The sequence below is a fragment of the Dama dama genome, chromosome 30 (assembly GCF_033118175.1).
Source record: "Dama dama isolate Ldn47 chromosome 30, ASM3311817v1, whole genome shotgun sequence".
Taxonomy (NCBI): Eukaryota; Metazoa; Chordata; class Mammalia; order Artiodactyla; family Cervidae; genus Dama; species Dama dama.
The window spans coordinates 20,425,386-20,444,493 of NC_083710.1; the positions used below are offsets into that span (position 1 = coordinate 20,425,386).

The 19,108-nt window shown below is 47.9% G+C and overlaps 1 protein-coding gene across 3 annotated transcripts in view; it reads left to right on the forward strand.

Annotated features, from left to right (window-relative positions):
* Positions 1 to 357: 357 nt before the first annotated feature.
* The window catches only part of LRCH1 (leucine rich repeats and calponin homology domain containing 1), a 210,336-nt gene continuing 191,585 nt past the window's right edge, over positions 358 to 19,108 (forward strand). Inside the window, exon 1 of one of the 3 annotated variants that reach the window (XM_061133487.1) lies at positions 358 to 400. In XM_061133487.1, coding sequence (XP_060989470.1) covers positions 373 to 400 — 28 coding nt within the window. In that variant the 5' untranslated portion in view covers positions 358 to 372. Of the gene's footprint in view, positions 401 to 728; positions 1,282 to 19,108 lie in introns of those variants that run through there. The other 2 variants (XM_061133488.1, XM_061133486.1) reach the window with 2 other exon arrangements.

Consider the following 19,108-nt stretch of genomic DNA (forward strand, 5'->3'; position numbering starts at 1 on the left):
CTTTCTGAGCCCTCCAGCTCCACCGAATTCCGGGCTCAGCCAGTCACAGCCAGCCCCTCTTCCTCACACGACAATGGGTTCTGTCCACCATAGAAACGACCTGCATCTTGAAAACTCCTTCCTTTCTGTGCCTGTATTTTCGGCCATTGCTCAGAAAACCCTCTGCTCCACTCCTAAGCTGTTCGCAGCGGCGTCCAGCCCCGGCGTTTACAGGAGCGCAACCCGAGTCCGAAGGCTCTCCTTTTAAACCCAGCTCCGCCTCTGACTGCCTGGGTGACCTCAGACGGGTTTCTTCACTTCCTCTGTGGGCTGAGGGAAACAGTTTTTCCGCTCACGGGGTCCCCTGGATTCCTGAGATCACGAACGCCGACTATGGAGACCAGCGTCTGGCCCACTGGAGGTGCCCAAATGCTAGGGGCGGGGGTCGTCTGTTAGCCTGATCCTACCGTGAAACACTGCCTCTGGGGGTTGGGAGGGGACTCGAGGTCCAAGAATACGAATAATTCGCAGAATTGAGATAGGCTCCCGCCTCCCCCGTGATCTCGCTGCGTTCAGCCCCAAGCGAGTACCCGGACAGCCCGGCGCGGGCGCGCGGCAGCAGCCGGGGCCCCGCGCCCGGGGCGGCGGAGTCAGGCTCGGGGCTGGGCTGACGGCTCCGCGGGAAGGCGGAGCAGAGAGCGGGCGGCGGAGGAGGGGAGAGCCGCCGGGAGGAGGGCGCAGGGGCGGGAGGAGATACATGCGCGCTGCCCGCCGCCGCCGCAGTCCTTAGCTTCCCGGGGACAGGAAACCTTCGAGACCGCGCTGCCACGGCCGCCTCCGCCTCTCGGCTCCCGGTTCCGCGCGCCTGCCACACCCTCCGCCCCTCCTCCGGCATCTCTCGGCGGAGCGCCGCGGGGACTCGGCCCCGGGCTGCCGTCTCCCGTCCCGGCGGGGGAAAGGTGTGACCTCCCCCCGCAGGAGCGGCGCGGCGGGGCGGGGGGGCCCGGGAGAAGATGGCGACGCCGGGAAGCGAACCCCAGCCTTTCGTGCCTGCCCTGTCGGTGGCTACGCTGCACCCCCATCATCATCCCCACCACCACCACGGAGGAACCGGAGCCAGCGGCGGGGCCGCGGGAGGCGGCGGCGGCGGCGGGGGCTTCAACCTGCCCTTGAACCGGGGGCTGGAGCGCGCGCTGGAGGAAGCGGCCAACTCCGGGGGCTTGAACCTTAGTGCCAGGAAACTGAAGGAATTTCCCAGGACCGCGGCCCCCGCGCATGACCTCTCGGACACGGTGCAGGCAGGTGAGAGAGGGCCGAGGGCGGGCGGTGGGTGTGGGTGTCTGGCGAGCTGTCGCGCCTTCCCCGACGCGGTGGCCAGTCTGAGATCTGGCCTGACCGGGGGGTCCAGCGGCCCGTGCTGTCCCGAGGCGGGGACCCGCGTGGGCGGTGCAGCCCGAGGAGAGCGGGGCTGCTCCGGGCCGCCGAGCCCGCGGGCGCGTGGGTCCCCCCCGCCGCGGCTGCGCCAGGGAAGTGGCCGCGGGGCTGGGACTTGCGGGCGCGCCGCGTGCGCGCAGTGGAAGTGGGAGGTTTCGGGCGGCTGCGGCCGCTTCCTGGGCCCGGCGCAGGGGCTGGGGACCCGGGCGCCGCGTCTGCGCCTCCGACCCGGGCAAAGCCCTCTTCGCGCCGAGGCGCCGCCCGTCCGGTTGGGAAGCCTCTAGACAAAGGTGGCGCGCCCTCCGCCGACCCGAGGGCACCGGCGCGGTGCCGCCGGGCCCCCCTCGGCGACACCACCGAGCGATCGGGCAACTTGTGTCCGCAGCTTCCTCTTCCTGCGTCTGTGCGAGGGGGGAGCGGCGGCTCTGGTCGAGAAACCGAATCGCAGCCGCTTCGCCGGGCTGTCGACTCGCTGGTTCTTTGCCTTCAGCTCACCACCGCCCACGCGGTTTGGTCCTGCCACCGAGGCTACCTCGTACTCAGTAATCCGATCTTTGCGGGGGCCCTGGAAGAGACGGCAGGGTATATTTAAAAAAAAAAAAAAAAAGTAATTAAAGTGAGCCGGTTTCCATCCGTGAGCCCGACAAGTTGTAACTCGCGCCAATGAGCATACAGCGTTTTCAAGTTATGTCATGTGTTGACATATTTCTGAGAGGTCGGCTTTCCCTTTGGTAGTTGGAGTTACTGGAGCAGGATCTATAAACAGGAAGGAGGCTGGTGGAATGCGATTCGGGCCTTGGGGTCCTGATAGAACTGCCTGGGTTGCCCACCGTCTGGTTTCAGTTCCTCGGAGGAGGGTTTGTATCTTGGCGAGCGCCCAGAACTTCCCAGAGCAGTGGGTACCCCATTTGGGAACCACCGACCAGACCTCCTCAGTGTCATTGCTTGACGGGCCCAGCAGTGTCAGACCCCCAGGGGATCCTGGATGGCTTGACTGTCAGCTCCAGATCTCAGTTTCCTCTCTTGCGGGAAGATGGGAGTGGGGAGAGGGGGCAGACAGTGGCCTTTTGGAGCTAGATTCCAGCGCGCCCCTCTTTAATTCAATGCACATTTATTAAGAGTCCTGATGGATATTTAGACGAGTTCTGAGTTCACTAGAGGCAGAAAGCACTCTTTGGGGCCATTAAACTTTGTAGTTTGGATCTGGGGATAGTCAGGAATGGGCAAAAAGGAGGGAATTTCCAGAGTTGAGTTGTCAACAGCTGGGGAGGTTCTTGATCAGACCACTTAGATGCAGTTTCTGAAGTAGAAGTTATTCCAAGAATTGCCTGGATCATTAACTTAGAAAAAAAATCTGTTGTTAAGTTGGACTTCCCTTTTGCTGCAGATTGTAAGGTGAGCTATGGCAGGATTGGATATGACTGCCGAAAATGTAGCTGGCAGGATAATCATTTCGTTGGATATGAAAATGGAGCTGGCAGGACCAATAAAATTCTGTGTCTGTATGTTCAGAAGGAGGCACTGAATAGTGTTCCTCTACTTCTGATGTTTGTTTCAAAGTTGGGTGAACTTGATGTGTCTGCCCTACTGGTGTTTTTTTAGAGAAGACCAGTGCTTTAAAAGCAGAGACCACCTCTTTCAGTTCAGACCTAACCGTGTGAAGCATGGTGGCGTTTAAAACAAGATTTCCGTTTTCCTCTCTTTGCTTGTTTGTGGTGAGCTGTGGTTGTGAGTTCTGCAAGTTTTTAATTCGAAACCTCACTTGCACATGTTCCATGTGCAGAAAATTCTAACTAGTTAAATCTTGGAGGCTTAACCTTAGTGACAGTGAACTGAAAATGTTAGTTCCTCAGTCGTGTCTGACTCTTTGAGACCCCAGGTACTGGGCCCACCAGGCTCCTCTGTCCATGGAGTTCTCCTGGCAAGAATACTGGAGTGGATAGCCATTCCCTTGTCCAGGGAATTTTCCCAACCCAGGGATCGAACCTGGGTCTCCTGCATTGCAGGCAGTCTTTACCATCTGAGCCATCGGGGTTAACTCCCTGTGGACAAAGGCAATGTTAGTTATGGGAGGAGGAATGTCACTGGAGTTTGTAGAAAGTTAGGAAAACTTATGAGGTAAAGAGTATTCAATGTAGACAGCTCATTTACGTGAAATTTCATTACCCAGATGTGTTAAAGAGTTGCTTTTGCAAAAACATTTTTGCCTCAGGTCAAAGCTGGGTGTAAACCAATTGTGTTCTGCCCTTTGCTCTGTTTACCCAGAGCACTGTTCCTTATTTGGAAGAGCAAAACTTGAAATAAAGCAAGAGTTAAAATTACCTCCAGCATGCCCAGTGCTGACAGTTCCTGCATATAAAGAGTTCTAGAAGAGTGGAGTGTCTGAGTAGTAACATATACAATAAAGACAGTGGATTCTCTGGGGTTCATACTTAGTTTACAGACCATCTCTTAAAATCAGAAGGGCACACAAAGATCCTTAAAGATCTGAGATGTAAAGTGGACTTTTTCATAAATTTTGTAAGACAGGGAGTGACAGAGAAAGCTTTATCTCCCCATTCAGTTGTATAATTCAGGCCATTTGGTTTATGCCTTGTAAAAGTAACTCTTCTGGCAGCCACCCTAAGCAGAACTGCCCTCTTGGGCAATGTAGCTTATCTGGCCAGGAGTTGAAAACCCAGATGTAAACATAGAAATATAGAAGCCCAGGGCTGCTCAGTAGATGTTTAAGCTCTGTTAATCAAGTGCATACATCCCTTTCATAGGAAAAACAAGAACAAAAAAACAACACTCTCAGGCCTTCCCGCTTACTTTGAGCCAATCAATTTACTCATATTTGAGTGTAGATAGTTTGGTTGTCAGGATCTAGACTTCTGGCCGGTGAGCTGGGGAAAGAAGGGCTGTGTGCTGGCACAGGTGACCCTGGCTGAATGGGAGAAGAGCCACGATGATCTCTTGGACTGGGCTGTGCATCACCCTGCCGGGTCCTTGTGAGATGCCAGTTCAGATCCTCTTGCACAGCTGGGGAGAGTTGAGTTCATACATGCTCAAGGTCATTGCTCTACTTAGATGCTAAACCAGGGATGGAACCCTGATGATTTCACTCTAGCGTGTGTGTTCTTGACCATGGTGCTAGTGGTAAAGAATCTGCCTGCCAGTTCAGGAGACATAAGAGATGTGAGTTCAGTCTCTGGAGGAGGAAACAGCAACCCACTCCAGTATTCTTGACTGGGAAATCCCATGGACAGAGGAGCCTGGGGAGGGCTACAGTCCATAGGGTTGCAAAGAGTTGCACACGACTGGAGCGACTTGGCACATACACACACAGGGAAGGGGTGGGGAGGAGTAGAATCCAGGAGGGCACCTGGAGGTTCATTCAACCAACATTCGTTCTGCAAGTACCCACCAAGCACTTCTCAGCGCCAGGCACTGTTCTAAGCACCAAGGATACAGCAGGGACCAACAGAGACTCCCTTGACCCCTTTGATGGAGTTTTCATTCTCCTTGTGGATGAGGGAGGAGGTAATTGAAGAAATAGATTTTGAAGGATAAACTGGGAAGACTTACAGGAGACGTGCGCTATCTTCGTTTAGAAATATACACGCTGCCTTGTTTTAAAGGTCACTTAGAGTAGCTTGTAACAATAGCACAAATGGTAGTAATAAATACGAACTGAAGCAGAAAGTCAGGTCTGAGAAAAAAGTACACAAATACGTGCGTTGGGAAAGCAAACTTGTTGTTGTTGTTCTAGTGCTGATTTATTAAATAGTGTCATTTGGGGATAAGGAGGTTACAGAGGGTGTTTGTAGGACTGAAATGAAGTGAACTGAAAAGAGGAGTAAGAAAAGAAAGAGTCTGTCTCAGGCTGATTGCTGGAGGTCCTGGAAAATGACAAGGAAAATCTTGGATCCGAGGTACAGAACAGTGGTTGAAAGTTGGCCACATTAAGGAGAGAGTGGGGTGTGTTATTGCTGGTATCTTTTTTAGGGGTGCCTGGAAGCAGGAAAGGCGATATGGGAAATGCAGGGCTTGCCCAGGGAGGAATACAGATGAGAAAAGTACTCAGTGAGGTCCTGTATGTGCCAGTGATGGTGCTGGAGAAGATGAAAGAGTAAGACATGACAGGAGCACACGTGAGATGCAAAGTGATCTTTTTTTTTTTAAATAAAACCCCTGCATCTTCTTTTTTTTTTTAATATGTAATTTTTTATTTATGTGTTTATTTACTTTGGCTGTGCTGGGTCTTCGCTGCTGCACGGGCTTTTCTCTAGTTGCAGCAAGTGGGGGCTCCTCTCCAGTTGCCGGTCGGGGGTGTCTCGTTGGCGGTGGCCTCTCTCGTGGCAGAGCACAGGCTCGAGGTCAGGCGGGCTCAGTCGTTTCGGCTCCCTGGCTCTAGAGCGCAGGGTCAACAGTTGTGACCCACCGGCTTGGTTGTTCCAAGGCATGTGGGATCGTCCCAGATCAGGGATCGAACCTGTGTCTCCTTCATTTGGCAGGTGGATTTTTTTTTTTTTTTACCACTGAGCCACCAGAGATGCCCCCTATATTTTGCACCCTTTAATTTCAAAACAAAATACGAAAAACATGATACACAGTCTTCAATCCCCCCTGTCAAATGTGGGAAGGAATAGGGCTTGAGGCCCTGGAGTCCTGTCTTAGACAGAAGGACGGAAATAAAACCACTGGACTTCAGCAGAGGAGAGCAGGTGGGCCATGCCGCCGGGGCTGCTGCTGGGGCGGCCACGGGAACCAGGAAGCCGTGGGGACCTCAAGGTGCGACGCTGGTGGGACAGATAGACATTGTCTGCAAAATTCAGAAAAAAAGGTCATTTTAGTTAAACTGGCTAGGAGAGACTCTCCTAGCCTGAGATGGGGTTTGCGTCAGGTTTTGCAGGCTGGTTAGGTTTTGGATGGAAGTCCGCATGCACATTTTGTGGTTGGAAAGATGGTGTGAACGTGGGACGTGAGAACATGACAGCCTGAGATCTGCTATGAATACAAGTGAGACGGGTGTTCAGGCCGGGACCTCTGGTCACGTCCTCTCACCCCGCCGTCCCCGTGCAGTGGGGTGACGCGGCACAGGGCTCTTAGGACCCTGTAGGACACTGCGGATGGCTGGGGCCTGGGATATGTCAGCCTGTGGGACTAAGGCTGTCTGTCTGCAATACCGCTCTCAAATATCTACAGAGGCAAAGAATCTTCCCCGAGATTTGTGGCTTCTCTGCTGAAGCCTGAATCTTCCTGCCCCACTCCCATTCTGTCTCAACTGAATCCTTGGGATATTAGCTTCCTTTAGTCACTGGGATGCACCCAGGACTTGATGAAATCTATTTGGTCTCAAAAATTATTCCATAATTTTGGCCATAAAGATTTTTCATGAATGTAATGAAACTTGAAATCACACGTGCTTTTGTAGAACATTATGTTCTTTTGTAGTTATGCTTTGTTTCAAATTATGTTTCTGCTATTGAATTGAATTGACTAGTCACTGTGCTATAACGATCATTTATAGTGGTAGTCACTCTCATTTAAATGGCTATATTTATCACCTATATTCTGACTATTAATACTTCAAAAACAAGGAGTCACAGCTTTTCCTCCCTATTATTATTGTTGTTGATCAGTTTCACTGTTGTTGTTTGATCACTAAGTTGTGTCTGACTCTTTGCAACCCCATGGACTGTTGCCCGCCAGGCTCTTCTATCCATGGGATTCTCCAGGCAAGAATACTGGAGTGGGTTGTTATTTCCTTCTCCAGGGGATCTTCCAGGACCAGGGACTGAACCCGTGTCTCCTGCATGGTCTCTAGTGGATTCTTTACTGCTGAGCCACCAGGGAAGCCCCGGTTTCACTGTGGTTTAGTTGCTCAGTCATGTCCAACTCTTTGTGACCTAATGGACTGTAGCTGCCAGGCTCCTCTGTCCGTGGGATTTCCCAGGCAAGAATACTGGAGTGGGCTGCCGTTTAGAGGACTTCTAGTAGTAAAAGCTGTTATGCCTCTGATATCTCCGTGCACGTGGTGGCTCTGCACCGTACCCACATGTGCACGTCCACGTTTCTGTGTGTGGCAGAAACAGTCTCCACAAACACACCCGTATTCTCATTGCTTGCATTGTGGGCCGCTCCTTATTGAAAAGGCAGGGACACGACACTCATGTTTCCAGAATAACAGCATACAACCATAGGCCGTAAAACCTCTGGGAATTTTTGAGCTGTGCCAGTTTATAAAGGTCAGCCCAGGGTTTGACCTTCATCATTGAAAGTATTCCACCGGCTAATTTGTTAGTCACTGGGACATCTTATTTGTTTTTTGATGAGTGTCAGTTATTAGGCAAAAATTTGGCACAACCCCACTATTTTAAAATTTTAACTTCAATTGTTGATTAAGAATTTTTTCTTTTTTTTTTTAGTTCTGTTGCAACTTAAATTTTTCATGCTGTGGTTCAGCAGTTCTTTGGTTTTAAGCATTTAAAGGGTGGGTACCTTTTGAAATCCATGTGAGTGTTGATTGGTGCAGAGGTTAATTTCCTTTGCCCTTGCTGCCCTGCTGGTATGAACAAAGGCTTAGAAGTTGCTACTCAACTTCGTCATTACTTATCAATATTTAAACACAAGTTGCTTCCTTCTTTTGTGTGTACTTTTCTATTTTTCCCCTTTTTCATATGTACCTACCTGTATCTATCGACCTATATCCATAGATACAACTATTTACCTATACCTATAGGCGTATTTGGGCTTCCCTGGTAGCTCAGAGGTTAAAGCGTCTGCCTGCGGTGCAGGAGACCCGGGTTCCATCCCTGAGTCAGGAAGATCCCCTGGAGAAGGAAATAGCAGCCCACTCCAATGGTCTTGCCTGGAGAATCCCATGGAGGGAGGAGCCTGGTGGGCTACAGTTCATGGGGTCGCAAAGAGTTGGACATGACTGAGCGACTTCACTTTCTATAGGTGTATTTATATACGGGTATTAATCAGTATATATCTATATACTTGGACTTCCCTGGTGCTCAGACGGTAAAGAATCTGCATGCAGTGTGGAAGACTTGGGTTCCATCCCTGTGTTGAGAAGATCCCCTGGAGAAAGGAATGGCAACCCACTCCAGTATTCTTGACTGGGAAATCCCATGGACAGAGGAGCCTAGTGGGCCACAGTCCATGGGGTCGCAAAGAGTCAGACACGACTGAGCAACTCACACACACACATGCAGATCTATGTACTTATATCTATATACATTTATATGTGTGTGACTTGCTTAGCCAAAAAAGAAAGCCCAACTATATTTACATATCCAATGCCTTTATTTATGTACAGTTTATAAGTAGTGTGGGGGCATTTACTATTGCTACAAATTTCTTGTTGTATGAAAGTTTTTTTGGCACCAAATTTTTCATTTGCTATATAAATTTCTTTGGCTAGAGATAAAAGGTATAACGACTTTTTATATTTATGCTCGGCAGCATTTACTTTCTCTTAATATCTTCCCTGGCTCTGTGTTGAGTCTGCTTTTCCAGAGACTTGGCGATTTAAATGGCAGAAATGCTATGAACTCTGCTTAAAGTGCTTATGGGGGTCCTTGGTTGGGTCACATGACTTAAACTTTTGTCTGTGCCTCATAGAATTCTGTTTGTGATGCTCCTTGCTAGATTTGGCTTAGCTTTTTGGAAAATTAGACTTCTGCCTTAGAAAGGCATCGGGGAAAACTGGCCTGGGCTTAGGTCTGGTACTGCCCACCACGATCACCGGTTGTGAGCTCTTTCAGTGATGATGTCACTTGTTGGAATTCAGATGATTTGGAATTAACTGTGATGTTTATTTCAAATATAAAATTATGTGTATGCTCAGTCATGTCTGACTCTTTGCAGCCCCATGACTGTAGCCCACCAGGCTCCTCTGTCCATGGGAGGATTTTCCAGGCAAGAACACTGGAGTGGGTTGCTATGTCCTTCTCCAGGGGATCTTCCTGAAATAGGGATTGAACCTGCATCTCTTGCACCCTGTCAGATTCTTTACCAATAGCACCCCCTGGGAAGTCCCTATCATAAAAGGTTTAAGGATGTAAGACCCCAAACCTAACTATATTTACATAGCTGATGTATAATTTATAGGATGTCAAGAGGCTTCTGTTTTATTGCTACTATTTTTCATGCGTGGCATGGAAGTTTTGCAGAATTTTCAGTTGCTGTGATATTTCAGATAAGTGTTTGTGTGTATGTGGTGTGAATTTGTTTAACCAAAAAAAGAAAAAAGGCAAGAAAGAAAAAAATAAGAATGGTCAGGATTCCATGTAAGCCTTAGGCCTGCCAATAGAGACACAAGCCTGAAGCACGTCTGTGTTCTCTTCATCTTAATTTCAGAGTTCAGTAGTATTGCTTCCATATACTGTAGTAAGAAGTCGTACATTTGGAAACCATCTGTTCCCACAAAGTAATTCAAAAATCGAGTGAGATTGTTTACATGGACAGAAAGTCGAAGAACTGTGAGAATTTGGCTTCTCTTGCAAGCAAGTAGAAGTGAGATGCCTTTCTCAAAGTCAGATTTCTGGGTGTGCTCCTACTTTTTCCTATCTGGGTCCTCCACTGGTCATAAAGGAGGGATACTGGGGCAAAAAAAAAAAAAAAAAATTGGAGACAGGCAGTGTTTGGTTTGCATCATAGAAACGTTTTAATTTGGGGTTGCGGAGAAATTATTGCTCCTGTGTTCATAGGAGGTTGATACTGAGCCAGGTTAATTTATGGTACCTGGAACCCTTCCAGGCTGTTCCAGGGTCAGGCTTTATAATTTTGGAAATCTTCTTTGATACTTGCTTTCTTCCTTCTGCTGTGCTTCCTCAGTCTCTTTGCTGGAGGGGCCCTAAGACCTGTGACTCGAAGCAGAGTCGGTATCTCTCTGGCCCAGTGAGCCTGAGGTTCCCCTTCAGTGTTCTCCCCAGAGGGGCAGAGGGAAGCCCCATCTTGGTTTTCTTAATCCTCTGGCTTCTCCTGTGGTCTTGCTTTTGACAGCGGACCTCTGCAGCTCTGCCCGTGGAGTTTTGCTACCCAAGGTATTCCTCTGATGTTCTTTTTTTTTTTTTTTAAATTCCATGCATTCATTTTATTGGTGCATAACTGCTTTACCGTGTGGTGCCGCTTCCTGCTGTACGCAGTGTGAATCAGGTCTGTGTACACACGTGCTCCCTGCCCCCCGAGTCTCCCTCCCACCCCCGTCCCTCCCCTCGAGGTCGCCGCAGAGCCCTGAGCGGGGGGGGGGGGCCCATGTGACACAGCGGCTTCCCCCTCGCTGCCCGGTGTGCATGTCAGCGCTGCTGCCCCAGCCGTCCGCGCCCCTAGCCTCCTGTGCCCACACGTCCGTTTTCCACATCCTCTAACGCTCTTCCCTATTTTTTGATGTTGATGCTACACAGCCTTACAAGTAGCATCAATACACCTGACCTGGTTTCATCAGCCTGGCTCTGATGTGCCGCAGTTTCTCTCTGCAGGCAAAGGCCATGAGCTCCAAGATAGCACCTCCCCCTTGCAGACTGCCTGACTTGGCCTTCCTTTCCATTGCCTACGTTTCCCTTTTCCAGGTCATTTCCCTCGCTTCCCCCCGCCCCCTCCCCACCTTCTGCCCTGGAAAAGTGTGAAAGTGAAGTCGCTCAGTCATGTCCGACTCTTTGCAACCCCACGGGCTGTAGCCCACCAGGCTCCTCCGTCCATGGGATTTTCCAGGCAAGAGTACTGGGGTGGGTTGCCATTTCCTTCTCCAGGGGATCTTCCCAACCCAGGGATCAAAACCAGGTCTCCCACATTGCAGGCAGACACTTTACTGCCTGAGCCATCAGGGAAGCCCTTCTGCCCTAGTTGAGTCTACTTAACCCTGCTCCCATTCTGGCCAGTCCCCAGCCTCCTCAGGACAGGGGCCTCCCTGGCAGCCCTTCCGTGCAGATCTGAGCACAGAATCAGGCGCAGCTTTAAGACACTTTGGCATTATTTCCTTGTGGTGCTTTTTTGTTAATTATTGTCTTCCTCTCTGGTGCTTTCCTCATGCCTAAACTCTTTCCTCCTTTGCTGGCCTGTGAGGTCTGGCTCAGCAGGGATTTTCCCTTGGTTTCGTGTGTGCCCTCCATACGAGGGACAGAAAGTGCTAGATTAATATCAGTGCACTGTTCCTCTCCCCTTTCCTACTCATAGCCGTCTCTTAGTCCCTGCAGTTTCAGTCTGTCATCTTGGATCTGCCACGATGCATTGTTTGCTGATCTGCTGCCGTTTTTTTTGCCTTTTTTTTTTTTTCCCACACGGCATTTATTTTTTGCTTCTCAGCCATCGCCCACTCTACTCATTGGCTCAGACTGCTGTAACAAAATACCGCAGACTGGGTGTCTTAACAGAAATTTATTTCCTCACTGTTCTAGAGGCTGAAAGTCCAAAGTCGCGGTGTCGGCGGGGCTGCTTTCTCCCGAGGCATCGCTCCTTGGCTTGTTGATGGCTGCCCTGCCCCTGTGTTTGTGTGGCCCTGCCTCTGTCCTTGAGCATCCCTGCTGTCTCCTTGTGGGTCCGTATTTCCTCCTCCTGTGAAGACACTGGTCACACTGAATTAGGGCCCGCCCATAACCCACTCATAAAACCTTATGAGTGCGTATACGACTTGAGAGGCCTGATCTCCAAATAGATCATGTTCTGAGGATCTGGGGCTTTGACGCATGAATCTAGGGGAACATGATTCAGCCCAGCACACACTCCTCCTGGTCTGGATAAAGTGACTGTGCTGTGTAAGCCTGCCTTCCTGGTAGGCCTGGGCCAGGCCAGTCTTTTTCCCCACAGTAAATGTTTCTGAGTACCTGATGTGCTGTAAAAGGAAGGGGCCACACACACACTTAAAAATGGGTGACTCTGACTAAAGTCTGGGTCCCCCTCCTCCCCACCACCTCTCCCAAATTTAGAATCTTCTTTTGGGTGGTTGGTGGGTCCCTAGAGTTATTCTTTCTCAACAGCTAAGATTACTTTCTTCAACGTTTGCCAAGTGTTTGATAAGCCAGATTACATCCAGAGGTCGAGTTGTCATGACTTCTGAGAGGGACAGGTGGGAGTTTTATTGTATCAAATGTTGCTTGAAGTTAACAATTGAACTGAAAGTAAACAGGTCTTGAGCACCTAGCATGGATAGCAGCTGTGGATGATTAAAAAAAATAGAGACGTAGTTGTTGGTATAGATTTTGCAGAATTGGATGAGGATTAAAGTAACATTTGAAAGCACTGTTGTTGTTTGGTTGCTGAGTCGTGTCTGATTCTTTTTCGACCCAGTAGACTGCAGCCTACCTGGCTCCTCTGTCCACGGGACTTTCCAGGCAAGAATACTGGAGTGTCTTGGCATTTCTTTCTCCAGGGGGTCTTCCTGGCTCAGGGATCCAACGCAAGTCTCCTGAATTGCAGGTGGTTTCTTTACCCCTGAGCCGTCTGGGAAGCCCCGAAAGTACTGTATTCTCAGTAACTGTCATTTTCTGAAAAAGCCTTTCAGTCCTTAGCCTAAGGGACTGTCTTCGCCTTTCTGTAGCTTAGAGGTTGAAAACCAACTCTCTTGAGCCTTAAAGACCAGGGTCCAAATCTTAGTATTGTCGATTATTAACTGTGTCACTCTGACTAGATAACTTAAACTCCGAGTATCAGTTTCTTGTGAACTGATGTCTTACCTATAAAATGGGAACAATGGGTCCTGAGTCATGTTGTGAGGACAATGGTTATAACAACAATAGCAACACTATCGAGTGCTTTTCTGTGTCAGGCATTGTTCCATGTGCTTTATATGTAAATATATATATTAAATATATGTAGTATATACATTTCCTCATTTAATTCTTGCTGAGCGTTCTGTTTTAACTGCAGTAGGAGCTCAATACCTCCTAACCTTCCCAACTGCCAGCTGGGTTCCACCCAACTTCTGATATCCAGTTGAAATCCATCTGCCTCTGAAATGCCTTTCTCTACCACTGTAGACAGAGGAGGGAGTTTCTAGATATCTAGAAATCACCCCTTCACATCTCTCTCTCATTTAATAGCTGAGGACACTGAGGCTCAGAGAGCTTAAGCCACTTGCCCAAGGTCACACAGCAGGGCGGTGGGCACCTCTCAGCCAGGAAGCTCCCTCCCTCCTTAGACTTCTCAGGTCAGCCCCACCCAGACCAGGCAGGAGGAAGGAGCCTAGAAGAAAAAATAAGTACTGTGAAACCTTTAATAACACGTGGTCCAAAGCTGGGGAGAGTAAGATAGGAAACGAAGCGCGGTTACAGATTAACCCTGTTAGTTCAGGATTTTACGGCATGTGGTTTGGAGGACATGCTTGGGCTCCATGTAAATTGGATCCCAAAGTACTGACAGATGCGTGGGGCAGTCCCACCCAGACTCAGGCCTGGAGGTCCACCGCCGCCTGTCAGAGCAAGACTTTTCTCAGCACTTGGAATCCATTTTCCTGTGGAAATAAAGTAGTAAGTGGTGGTTTGGTTCTCCCGCCAACCCTCCCTTTAACCCTGGCAGAGCTGGGCCTTTGTGTTGACCATGTTTCTTTGGAAAAATGCAGACTCCCTTCTGACATGGAATTCTGCATCAGGATGTAAAACTCCGGCCTCTTGGCGATCGCTCTCTCCCCTGAGGCCGTTCTGACCCAATGTCCGGAAGCCCACCTCCCTCCCAGGGCCCTTGGTCAGCGGGCCCAGCAGACTGGGCGTCCCTTCCACCCGGTGCAGGGAGCTAGCTGTTGTGTTGTGTGTGCGTACTCGGTCGTGTCCCACTCTTTGCGACCCCGTGGATCGTAGCCCCCCAGGCTCCTCTGTCCATGGAATTTCCCAGGCAACAGTACTGGAGCGGGTTGTCATTTCCTTCTCCAGGGGAATCTTCCTGACCTGGGGATCGAACCCGCATCTCATGGGTCTCCTGCACTGCTAGATGGATTCTTTACCCTTGAGCACCCCGGGAACCTCAGGTGGGCATAAGTCGGGGGTCAGCTCTGGGGCTCAGTGAGGCGTCCAGACCTGAGAGGAGCTGGTCTGGGAAATGCCCCCTGCAGGAGACGGCAGGGATGGAAATGCTTCTCTGCTTAGTTGGTGCATTTTTTACATATTATTCCCCCAAATTGTTTATTTTAGAATTTGAAGCAAATTACTGAGTCATGCTGAACTTCAGGTGGGTAATTTCTTTTCTTTTAATATTTATTTATTTGGGTGCATAGGGTCTTAGTTGTGCCATGCAGGATCTTTAGTTGTGGCATGTGGGATCTTGTTCCCCGGCTGGGAATCGAACCCAGGCCCCCGGCACTGGGAGTGTGGAGTCTTAGCCACTGGACTACCTGGCAAGTCCCCAGGTTTGTAATTTGTTGATGGTGAAAATACTCTTTTCCAGATGCTCAATGTCACTCATTATTGGAGAAATGCAAATCAAAACCACAATGAGGTACCATCTCACGTGGGTCAGAATGGCTGCTATCAAGAAGTCTACAAACAATAAATGCTGGAGAGGGTGTGGAGAAAAAGGAACCCCCTTACACTGTTGGTGGGAATGCAAATTAGTACAGCCACTATGGAGAACAGTGTGGAGATTCCTTAAAATCCTGGAAATAGAACTGCCATACGACCCTGCAATTCCACTGCTAGGCATACACACTGAGGAAACCAGAACTGAAAGAGACACGTGTACCCCAATGTTCATCACAGCACTGTTTACAATAGCTAGGACATGGAAGCAACCTAGATGTCCATCGACAGATGAATGGATGAGAAAGTTGTGGTACATATACACAATGGAATATTGCTCAGCTATTAAAAAGAACACATTTGAATCAGTTCTAATGAGGTGGATGAAACTGGAGCCTATTATACAGAGTGAAGTAAGTCGGAAAGAAAAACACCAATACAGTATATTAACACATATATATGGAATTTAGAAAGATGGTAACGATGACCCTATATGCGAGGCAGCAAAAGAGACACAGATATAAAGAACAGACTTTTGGACTCTGGGAGAAGGCGAGGGTGGGATGATTTGAGAGAACAGCATTGAAACATGTATATTACCATATGTGAACTAGATCGCCCGTCCAGGTTCAATGCATGAGACAGGGTGCTCAGGGCTGGTGCACTGGGATGACCCAGAGGGATGGGATGGGGAGGGAGGTGGGAGGAGGGGGCTCAGGATGGGGGACACATGTACCCCCGTGGCTGATTCATGTCAATGTGTGGCAGAAACCACCACAATATTGTAAAGTAATTGGCCTCCAATTAAAATAAATTAATTAATTTAAAAAAATACTCTTTTCCCCTCAGGGCTGTTGTGAGGAGGTGAGATACAGTCCCTAGAGCAGAATTTGGGTTTGGCTTAAGTGAGTGATCAGTAGATGTCACTTGCTTTTCTAGATTCCCAAGGGTTGACGTGTCATAGTTTTTCTTCTGTAAAATAAATAACTGGTTGTCATCAGCCTGCCACTGGCATAGTGGCTAAGAGTACAATGGCTGGCTGTCAGTCCTGGTTTCACAAGAACATGGCTAGTACTTAACTTCCCTGAGTCTCAGTTTCCTTGTCTTGCAATGAGGGATCATAATCATAGGATTATTGTGTGGAGGAAATGAATGAATATATGTGTAAAGTGCTCAGATCAATGCTTGGCACTGACATTTGCCATTATTATTATCATAGTCCGTTATCTTTAGAAAAGAGATTCAGTCTTCTAAAGGCCCAGAAAGACTAAATTCCTAGAAATATTGTGACATTAATAAAATGATTGCGATATCCAGAAAGCTTCAGTATACCTGGTTGCACTGTGTGTAAACATTATTTATATTCTTTTGACAGTCTTTGGGAGATGGCAGAGTAGGTACTGGCTCGGATGGTAAAGAATCTGCCTGCAGTGCAGGAGACCTGGGTTCAGTTCTTGGGTTGGGAAGATCCCCTGGGGAAGGGAATGGCTACTCACTCCAGCATTCCTGCCTGGGAAATCCCCTGCAGGGCTACGTCCATGGGGCCTCAAAGAGCTGGACAAGACCAAGTGACTTAGCCACAGAGGGTAGGTATTATTTATTCTTCCAGAGCTAAATATTCAGATCTTAGGTGTAAGGAAACCCAGGTAGATGGTGAAATGGTTTTCCTTGGGTTGTGTTACTAATAAGTGGTTGAGCCAAGGCTGGATCTTTTCAGTTTTTATCTGTTTTCCATTCATTCCTCAAATACTTCTCCAAGGAGTGAGAACATGTCTGTGAGGATGCAGAGATTAAAGAATAAATATGTAGATTTCAATATGTCATTGCTTTTCTTACTTTCCTGGTGTCCAGCATTTGGTTTGAACTTTAATCAGAAGTCGTTACATCAAAGGCCTGCTGATAGGTTCAGTATCACCCTGAAGTTCCTGATAAGGGAACCAAAAGGGGAGATGGCCTGGGTCCAGGCTCCTTCAGGCTATTTCCTCTTTCAGTCCTCCCAACGGCCTTGCAAGGCAGGTACTCTCCTTGCAGCCCAGAAGGAAACATCAGTTATGCAAATCTGAGTACGTTTGCAGAGCCAGTAGGGCCAAAGCTGAAGTTGGAGTCAGAACTCAGGTTGAAGGGCCGGAGTCTCTTGCCATTAATAGGAGCAGAATCTGCCATCCCCAAAATAGGCCACTTTGGCGTATTGAGTATTTTGAACTTTGTTGTTGTTGTTCAGTTGCTAAGTCATGTCCGACTCTTTGCGACCCTATGGACTGGTAGCCCACCAGGCTCCTCGGTCCATGGGATTCTCCAGGCTAGAATACTGGAGCCGTTCCCGTCTCCAAGGGATCTTCCTGATTCAGAGATTGAACCCACGTCTCCTACATTGCAGGCAGATTCTTTACTTTCTGAGCCACCATGGAGTCAGTGACACTATCTAACCGTCTCATCCTCTGCTGCCCACTTATCCATTTGCCTTTTGTCTTTCCCAGCATCAGGATCTTTCCAGTGAATTGGCTCTTCGCATCAGGTGGTCAAAGTATTAGAGCTTCAGCTTCAGCATCAGTTCTTCCCATGAATGTTTAGAGTTGATTTCCTTTAGGATTGACTGGTTTGATCTCCTTGCAGTCCAAGGAACTCTCAAGAGTTTTCTCCAGCACCACAGTTTTTAACTAAAGTTACTTTAAAAACATTCTGGCCTCCTTTGTCTCCCTGAAAACTGGAACTAAATACCTTGTGTGAAAGAGATACCGAAAGAGACACAGAGATACCCTCCATACCAAAGAAGGAACAGCAGAATTCAGGGTGGAGATGGCTGTGTAAATAAACTTTACTTCTTCACTCATTCCTATGCCAAGTCCAAACTCATTTGTCTTGTCAATTTTTAACAGGTTTACTGTTTTTTTTTTTTTTTTGTCTAAAATATATATAAAAGCTCTCTGTTTTGGTTACTTCTTTCAATATCTTATATTTATGAGCTCCTGTATGTAGGAAATTAGTTTTTTTCCCCATTGTTGGATAGCAGTTTAGTTATTAGGCCAACCAAGAACCTAGAAGGGAAGAAGGAATTAAGTTTTCTTCTCCTGTACTGTGATTTCTTGTAGAGTCACTGCATATTTAGAGCTGGAGGTATGGATCCGTAGATGAGAGTTTGTAATGAAAATCAAGCCCAGAGCATTTTGATAGGTAGTCCCTGGGGTAACTCAGAGACTGATGAGTCAGATTCCACTCCAGACTCATGTCTCCCGTTAAAAGGAGTGGATACAGAGGATCCAGGTGCATGCCTGGGGAGTTCTAGTCCTGATACTCACTGGTTTCCAGTGGCCAATTATCAGCTCCATTTCTAAGAACTGCTTTCCAGCAAGCACCGATACTCATTAAAAATATCCTCCAACATTTCTATCATTTAAAAATTTAAGTACACCTTCAGGTTTTTGGTTTTGTTATGAAATTTTGTTAAGACTTTATAGTCTGTAACTTAATTGAACAGCCTATTTAAAATTTACTTGATTTTATTCCCTCCAGTGAGAAATGAATGAATAGCCATTGGGTGAGTCATCAAGTAATATACTTTCTAGAGCATTTCCTCTGCAATAGGAGTACTTACATTCTCAAAGTTGAGTTGATTTCTAAACGTGCATTTTATTTTGTCATGAAGATCCTTCAATGCATTAATTAGTTGCTTTTATAATCTTATAAATGAAATAACACAGCAGCCCGTTTTGACTAAAATGGCAGCACAGCTTATGGCTAAATAACCAAAATTTTTTGTGTTAATGCAAATCTAATTCAAAGGAATCTGATTGTGCAATTGAAGGCAAACAGATCTTTCTTTGTTCAGTTCCGTTAGAGGTGAGGATGATAATCTCTGCATGCAATTTAAGGCAATTATGGGTAGTTTTCAGTCTTTAGAAAGCCTGGATAAATCAAAGTTAATTTTAGTTGTACCAGTCCTTCCAGTGGCTATCGTCTTGTAATAAACTTTCCTCCGTGGTTTGTTCAGATATTTGCAATGAATGCTTTCTTGCATCTGTGCAGTACTTTGAAGGGCACCACGCTGTAACTTTATGAGTGTTAATGTGCCAAAGTCCGATCGATCTATCTTATGAAATTCACTTGGCAGCTATGAAGACTTGCTGTTGCTCCCCCTTGCCCCCCTAACCCCTAAACTCCTTAGAATCAGTATGTTAATGAAGACTGGATATCTCAATATGAAATCTGCACAGTGGGAGTCCCAAGGTTATGTACCTTGGCAGTGCCCTTAATGTCTGCGT